The following is an 8326-nucleotide window of genomic DNA, read 5'->3' on the forward strand; positions in this document are numbered from 1 at the left end:
AAAGTGGAGATGATAAAAATAGCACAGGCTTGTGGGTAAATGCTAATTCTGAGCACATTAAAAGTTGTTCCTCATCTTACATTTGACAGATAAACACATGTACTTACCCATAATAACTAGGGAGATTTTACTTGTTTAATCTTCACTGATCTTTGTGAAGGGTTGAGGTAAGCTGTGATGTTGATGGCTTCTTTCAAAGGTGGTGTTAGTTATTCTAGTTTCTAAATCTGGATGGAAGAAGCTTGCCATAGCCTACTCTGTTCTCTGAAATAATACCTAAATCAATCAATTACAGGTCAGTTTTAATTGACCTTTAATCTATCTTGATGCAGAAAACTGAATGATTTCTTTTTTTCCAAATCCTTCACCTTGTAAACAAAGTAGTATGAAGCAGACAGTCACCTGTGCACCTCATATCATGGAGCTTATTTGTAACTCTGGCTCAGGAAACACACGTGTTTAGGTAGAAATGCCATTGTTACTCTCCACTGTATATTTCTGTTGACTGGGCTTTAATCCAAGTTAAATACTTGAATTCATTGAGGAGTCAAGAGGGGAGCCCTACAGAAAGGTACTACTAAACTTTTTTTGAGTTGCTTAACTACTAGTAGGTGATTTTCTCAACTTTTTTTTCCCCTTGAATGTGTGCCATTGGGGCTGTTTCTCACCAAGGAATCATTGTGGTGATTAATAGATATGTTGTGTTCATGTAATTTCACTTCTTGGTCCGCAGGGGCCCATAAGGTAACCAACCTAATGCTTTTTAAAGTTGAACATTTTCCAGCGTTTGTGTGGGGTTATAAATGAAGCGCTGCCTCCCATGTATCATCCCAAGAGCTGCTTTCTCTCACTGTCCTCCCCTGACATAACAGTAACAGAACGGGGATGGGCTTATGCTGAAAGTAGAGCTGGCAACAGGCTAGGTAATGAAAATCTTCCTGTCTCTCAAGAAGTGCCAGTAATTCTTGAGGAAGGAGGAGCTCTCTGTATGATTTCCTAGAGGGATTGTTCATGCTTCATAGGAATATTCATTTGCCAATTCGGAGCAGGGACTTAACACCTGATCCATACCATAGTGATTCCCTGTCAGTCCACACGCACTGAAGTTGTGTGTGTGTGTTTATATAAATAAATGACAATTATGACTTGGCACAGATAAGCATTGATTGTTGCCATTTCCCTGAAACGTGTTTTATGGTGACTTGTAGCCATTGGGATGGGAAAAGCCTTTCCATGAGGCTGTCTGTGATGTCAATAGACTTCTCAAATTTTCATTTCATTCAGAATAGCCAGCGCAAGTCAAGGAACATCAAAATCTTACTACATCCCTGATGCCAGCACGTGTATTTGTAAAACAGTAATTGCAGTCTCTGATTCATTTAAGCAGGGTTTGAGTTTGGGGTGGGTTTGGTTTGGTGGGTTTTTCTTGCAGCTCGCAGTGTCTCACCACGTCACCACAGGTTAGTTTTTGATCAGAATATCCAGGAAGTGGAATGCTGCACTTCTTCCTGCCTTCCAGAGGTGATCTCCAGAAGTGATCTCCACAGAGGACAGGACGGGAAGGGGAGAGGGCCGTGTTACCACAGATAGTAAAGCCATTGTTTGTGAGGCAATTGGGCAACTAAGTTCTTGTGTGAATTTGCCCGATCTTACCACTGATTTTAATGAAAAGTGTCTGAAGATCTTTGTGGATCAGGACTGTCTTGCAAATGCATCTGGACATCACTGCCAGCCACTGCTGTGGCAGGGTCATCCCCTCTGGAGCTGGTGACTTTCTATGGAACAGCTTTCAAGGGGTAAATCTTTCCACTGGCTATTGGCACTGTTATAATAATGAAACTCTTAAAGCAGTGGTGAGGTAGTTTAGACTAATAAATATTTCTGGGTACCAGGGTCTGCTCTGGTTCATGTGGGCTTATAAACCACATGAGAATTGTCCTCTGAGGAATAAATGAGCTCTCTTGCAGTTACTTACCAAGCTGTGAGCCCTTGGTTCTATGAAACTGGGGCTAGATGCATGCGGTACTGGCTTCTAGGCATCTATCTGTGTGGCAACAGGACTTTTCATACCATCAGAAACCCCAGTCACTGTGGTTGTGTTGACAAATTCAAAGTGGAGATGGTCACCTCTTAGCCCAGCTGCTGCACTGGAGTGGTTCTTGGTCTGTGTTTGTCACAGGCCAGTTCCCTTCCTGCATCTCCCCCGGCGCTGTCCAGGCTTGTTTATTCCTTACTCCTCGTCCTGGAATTGTTGTGAGGGTGCCAAGGCTTGTAGATCCATGACTCTGAACAAGGCAGGGTTTAAAGGTCATAGTCAAGACCATTAATAACAAGGTGCAAACGGCTGGTTTATATGTAATGTGAAGCTTTTTACTTATTTCATTTTTGCACTTTGGGGGCTCTGTTTGCTTATGGAGCACTTGGTGTCTGGTACCTATTTAGGCTGAGAGCAGGCAATTGGGTTCCTTCAGGCCTTCAGAGGAATGCAGAAAATTGTTCTCTGGTGTTGTAATTCTGCTGGGATAACTGGAGCTTATTTGTCTCACTGCTTATTAAATGCATACTTGTCTTGAGGTCCTCTTTTTTCTTTTTTTTCTGAGAAACATTGGGTGAATCCCAAGGACCACAAGTGAGAGGAAGATTCCAGGGGGAGGGGGAGAGTAAAGTGCCTGCACCTCTACAAACTGCATCATCCACCTCCAGTGCCAGCAAGCTGAAGAGGTTAAATACGAGAGCAAACTCCCTTGGAGAAAAGGAGACTCGTACAGATTTAAATTAACTTGGCCCTTCCCCTGCCCAGAGATGATGGGCCGAGGGGAGATGGACCTCCCAGACTGCTCCTCTGTGGGGTGTGTGGCTGGGGGGCTGTGCTGAGGTGTCACCGTGGGACTGGCTAGGGAGGCAGGGAGCAGATGTGCCCTGGTGCTGGGTTCTTGGCAGAGGGAGCAGGTGGGGTTCGTACTCTACCAGCCTCTGAGCAGCACCAGCTTGTCCTGCTCTGCTCTTGGAAAGGACAGATGGGCTCCTCCTCCTCTCTCCTGCGGTTACAGCTGTGCAGCTGCATTGGTGATGTGCGAGTTATTCTGATCTGCTTGTGGGTCACAAATCTCCTCTGAACAGGTCACTGACAGTAGCAGCCATAGTGGGCTTCTGTGTTCAGTCTTCTGTGCTCTGAATTCACCCAACTTGCAGTAAAGGTGGACAGAGAGGAAAGGCAGCTTCAGTTTCCAGCTCTGGCTCCCTCCTCCCTTTCTTGAGCCTCCTCGGTGGGGTGTGCTCTGCACGCCCCAGCCCTTAGCACTGTAGGAAGGAGATGGTGATCAGGGATGCTGCTCATGTGCTTGGAATTTTCCTCATTTCCAGCTTTGATTGGTGTATTGTGTTTTTTGGTGGGCCCTTCGGTGAGTCTGGTCATTGGGGATAGCTGGATAACACACCCACGCTGACCGCATCGTAGGGGCGCATCCACGACGATGAGTGTGTTTCTCCATTGGGGACCTTCTTGCTTTGGTTATTTCTGGCCAGTGACATTTTCCTTCTTCTCCAAATGCACTGAATTGTGCAATCACACCGTGGCCACATCAGCTCGGACCCTTTTCCTAAGAACCTCTTCATTTCTTTTCTAATTTGGCTGTAGGCTATTGTCAGTTATACAACAGTATGACACAGTGTGTGACTGTTGCATTCTCCTGCATTGACTCATCAGCTGAGATTCCAGAGCAGTAACCCCCCTGCTGCGAGCTGGAGCAGCCCTCCTCCTTGACTCGGTAATCAGGGATGTGAAAGCTCCCACGTGGATCTCATGGACAGGTTATGCAGGTGTGGGTCAAAATGCCCCAATAAACCTGTCCCTGAGAGCTGGCCCTGTTACAGCAGGTGACTCCCCGAGCACACTGGTGCTGGCACAGGTACACCAGCAAAGCCTGAAGGTGATGGTGAAAAGAAAGAGCCCGTGGCAGTGAGAAGGGGGTTTGGGATGGGGTGCAGCTGAGCCATGTACACGCTCTGTGTTGCTGGAGCTCAAAAACTTGATCTTATCACTGCATCCATCCAGAAAAACAGAGGTGTCACCTGGGCTAAGGCCTGCTCTTGTGTTGTTTAGTAAATACCCTGAATTTATGTGGATCCCGTGTTTCCAATGCCTTCTGCCTCCTCCCGTGTGTCCTATCCAGCTTCTTCAGAGAAGGTAACTTATTCAGAAGCTCACAAAGCAATTAATCCTGCTCCTTGTCCTTCTGCTCCTGTGCTTTTGACTGGAGGCTCAGGAGGTGCTCTTGCATGGAAGGCTCCCTGCATCTTTTAGGCAGATTACTGAAGAGGGGTTTGTGAGAGGAACTGAGTGTTCCCCGACGAGACTGCAGCCTTCACAAACCTTTCTAGATGGGAAACATCTGCTTGCTGAGGATGAGTGTGCTGAAGGGGAGCTTCGGTAGGGCTCATCTGCAGGAAGACTTAGACCAGTCTGGATTTCCTTCAGCCCACAATGGGACATCTTCTCGTGCAGGCACTGGGAGTCAGCTCCAGCTAACCAGTTGTATTTCTGATCCCCAGCCATTCTGCTTTTGCTAATTGCTTGTTAATAAACAAGAAGCGAGCAGAGTCTTGCATAGCCCTTTGCAGAAGAAACGCTCACCTCTCTGGCCAGGTAGATTCTTGCTTGTTGGGCATCCCCACAGCTGCTCCAGGTGTTTCTGTAACACTGGTACCTGCATCGAGGTGTTTTCACTCCTCTGGTGCCCCACTGGGCTGTGAGGGGATGGCAGCTGAGCAGGGGCTCCCATGGTGCCAGTTGCCTTCTCAGCTCTGGTTATTCTACAGAGTGCTGAAGGCATCCAGCTTTAGTGTCTCAGTGGTGATAGGGGAAGGGGGGAAGCCAATAAACCCCAGACAACCTGTCCTCGGGAGTTTTCTCCTTTGTTTTAAAATGTTGAACATCTGCACTCAAAAGGCAGATGTATTTTGGCAGCAGCCATTGATTGAGGTGTCATTCATCAGGTGGGGCTGCAGCCCTGCTGTGGAGCAGCGTTTCTGCTGGAAGACACCTCCCGGGGGTCCTCTGGAGAGGAAGAAATGTTTATTGACAGCTGACCCCAGGTCCCCAGGTACTGGGTCCCTCCCAGCTCACGGAGCGTGTCCTGCTCTGGGAGGGAGGCTGGGATTGATTGCCGAGGGGGCAGCATTTTTTTCAAGTCTGTGGTGAATTGATGGTCGGTGGAGCAGTAATGAAGATAAATGAGGGAGCTCTTGCCGGCAGATTAGGCCGTGTGCTGAGGGACGCGGTGCTGCGGCAGGTTTGAAATGCCTTTGGCCTGGCTCAGACCTCCCGCTCACCTGCCAGCATTCCTCAGCACAGCTGAGACGGAGCAAATCTTTGGGGAAATTGCCTCTCCTTGAAATTCAGAGGGTTTCAAAGGGCCTGGGGTGAGACCCGGGAGCCTCCCAGGTCAACACCAGCTGGAGTGCAAGTTCTGCAAGAGCAGCGAGGGCAGAAGGTGCTGCTCAGCCCTCTCGTGCTCTCAGTACGGGATTCAAAAGGGAGATGGTTTGATTCTACAAGAAACGGGTGAGGCAGCAGGGTGGTGGGTTCCTGTAACTTTGGTAAGAGCTCTGTTAAAACGTCACCTTTTTGCTTGTCTGTGGCTCTGCAGCAGCTCTGCTGAAGGTCCTTTTTCTGCACGAGCAGTCTCAGTGGTCTGGCGTGGAGGAAGGTGCTGTAACCTGGCCCATGGCAGACTCTTTAAATTCTTTGAGCAGTTCCCATCAAAGCAGTTTTCAAAGTGGTTTCCTCTCACCACTTAAACCAGTATTTCCCAGGGCCATTGGGTAAAATCCCCGTTCAGAGATGCTCATGCAGTAGTCGATGGGTAGTTTAGGACCAGAATAATCTTTGCCTTATTCCCATCCTGCTGCTTCGACCTTCCTCCAGCCACTGCCGTCGTGCCCAGCTCAGCTCCCTCTGCCCACACATCCCACTGCTGCCAGGAGGAAACCCTGACCCTGGGAGAGCTGCAGCAGCAGCCGTGCGAGAGCAGACCCCGGTCACAGGTACTGAGAGGCGAATGTTACTGTTGATTTGTCCTTTCCCCTTGTCCTCCTGAGTTTGTAACTTTCCTGAAAACTTGCTCTGAGCGTGTGAAAGATCCTTACCAGCCCATCAGCACCGTGATGGGCAACAGTAGGAAAATGACCAACACTTTTCCTGGGTCTGGGGGAGCATCCCCTGCCCTGGGCAAGGGGCAGCTGAGCCAGGGAGGGAAGTGCAGAAGCACCTGCACGAGCCTCGGCGCACGCTCAGGAATTAATTGCAGTGATTAAGGTAAATCTTTTTTTACCTGGATCAATTAGTTTGCAGGTTCGACTGTCTTACCTGTCCCTTAAATTTGTTTGTGTGGGTGGGACCTTTGGACCAGACTCTATAAAATACCTGTACGCTAATGGAAGCGTCTTTAGAATCACTGCTTGCCCAAGCTGGGGGAAAAAAGAATTGAGGAAATTCCTGGAGATGAGTCATGGATCTCTAAGGTATCTGCTGGCAGGTCTGCAGCCGCCTGCCCCTCCCCTCATCAGTTTCAATTTTAGTTGACAGTTTAAGGTTTGTTTGTTGGGTTTTTTTGTTTGTTTGTTTGGGGTTTTTTGTTTATTTTTACAGGAAAGGTTTGGAAGCTAATGTAGCCTCTCCTGCTTGACCCAGTGCTCTGTCATTCGATGTCCTGGAGCTTGCTGCTCCTGTCCCTGGGGGCTTTGCAGGCTGGTGCTGGGGCTCTGCTTTGTGGGAAACAACAGGCATCATCTCCTGGGGAGATCTGGGCTTCAGGAGGGCAGGAGCTGTGGGCAAACAGGCAGAAGAAACGCTGGGGGCTGCCTCCTGCTCTGGGGAAATGCCCAACGGGGTGTGTGGGAATTCAAAAAGCAAAGAACATCATTTTCTGATATAGGTTTATAATGAATTTTGACTTAAAATAATAAGCAGTATACACAACATACAAGTGAGTTTTACAGAGACGACGCATCTGTTGACTTCGGAACCTACCAGTAAGTTCACAGATTGTGTTTGCTTTCTCTAGCCCTCTGTGTCTGCCAGCCTCTGGGGTGGCCCTTGTCTCTGGGCAGTCACTCGGGTTTCAGTCCCAATTTACGGCTCCGCTTGTCCCCAGCGCTGGGGAGAAGCCTCGTGCAGAGGTTGCTCTTGCTCAGCGGGGTCAGCAGCGCGGCCGGGTCTGCTCGAGGGAAACGCGGGGATGACGGGAATGTCTTAGGGCTGCACAACACCCTTCCTGGGCCTTGTGAAAAAGCCAAAGCAGGAGTGCTTTCTGCAGGACTGGGTTATTCTCAACTAGTGTTTTTCGCTGGCGAAACTTGACTGCAGCGTGAGTTCTCTGGGGAGGTGCAGGTTTCCTCAGCCATCGCATCCCGACGGTCGCTCCTCCAGGTCCCTCTGCGCAGAGAACAAGGGCCCCGGCAGTTTCACAGTTTAAGCGGGATCACAGACTCCTCCTGGGTAAGGGATTAGTTTTGCTGAGCAAACCGAAGGGTCCACAGGACCTCCTGGGAAATGTAGTCCTTCCTTTAGTGCTTTGCAGAATCCATTAAATAAAAGCCATGCAGTTGAACTACAGCTCCCAGAACGTCATGGCCCTTGGGGCAGAGGGTTTGAAAAAAATTGCAAGGGGGGGTGGCAGTGGGTTCTTCCCTCTGTGCTCCCGTCTCCTCAGGTCTGGTCCAACCACTCGGCCCGTTTTGGTGCTTTACAGGTGTGCACGTCCACAGTGTCCTCACACTCCTTGCAGCGCACAGCGCAGCACCAGTGGAACTTGCACTCGCACTTGGTGACGCGGATGACGCGCGTGGTGTCGTACCCCCGCCCGCAGCACATCACCTCGCAGCCGTCCGTCCCGCGGGACATCTTGTTGCACACGCGTCCGGCTGTGCCCAGGGAGCCTGAGGAAGGAAGTGAGAGCGGGTCAGGGTGTTCCTGCTCCACCTTCAAGTGCCTCCTCCAGCCCCTGCCCTGCGGTTGTTAGCAGTGGGTAAGACTGGGCGTTACCATCCACAACGGAGACCTCGGATACACCGGCCTTGGCAGGAGATCTTGGATGCACCAGCCTTGACAAGGGTGGGACTGTGATGCTGGTGCCACAGCGTGGCCCCCAAGGGCTGGGCATGGGCTGCAGGCAAGAGGTTGCGGAGCCTGCGCTCACTTTGGTTGGGGTAGGGGTTGCAGTGAGGGCAACGAGCCTGGCCAGGGACACAGATTTGGTGACTCCACACAGCCCCTTCCCCACACCCGTGGCTGCCCAGGGAGAGAGAGCAGAGGGACCAGAAATCA

The 8326-nt window shown here is 50.1% G+C and overlaps 1 protein-coding gene across 1 annotated transcript in view; it reads right to left on the minus strand.

Annotated features, from left to right (window-relative positions):
- Nucleotides 1-7708: 7708 nt before the first annotated feature.
- Nucleotides 7709-8326, minus strand: part of LOC104523325 (protein Wnt-2b) — a 4136-nt gene continuing 3518 nt past the window's right edge. The window contains exon 5 of the mRNA XM_029084425.1: nt 7709-7938. Coding sequence (XP_028940258.1) covers nt 7709-7938 — 230 coding nt within the window. The remainder of the gene's footprint in view (nt 7939-8326) is intronic.

The sequence above is a fragment of the Antrostomus carolinensis genome, unplaced genomic scaffold (assembly GCF_000700745.2).
Source record: "Antrostomus carolinensis isolate BGI_N321 unplaced genomic scaffold, ASM70074v2 scaffold29160, whole genome shotgun sequence".
Taxonomy (NCBI): domain Eukaryota; kingdom Metazoa; phylum Chordata; class Aves; order Caprimulgiformes; family Caprimulgidae; genus Antrostomus; species Antrostomus carolinensis.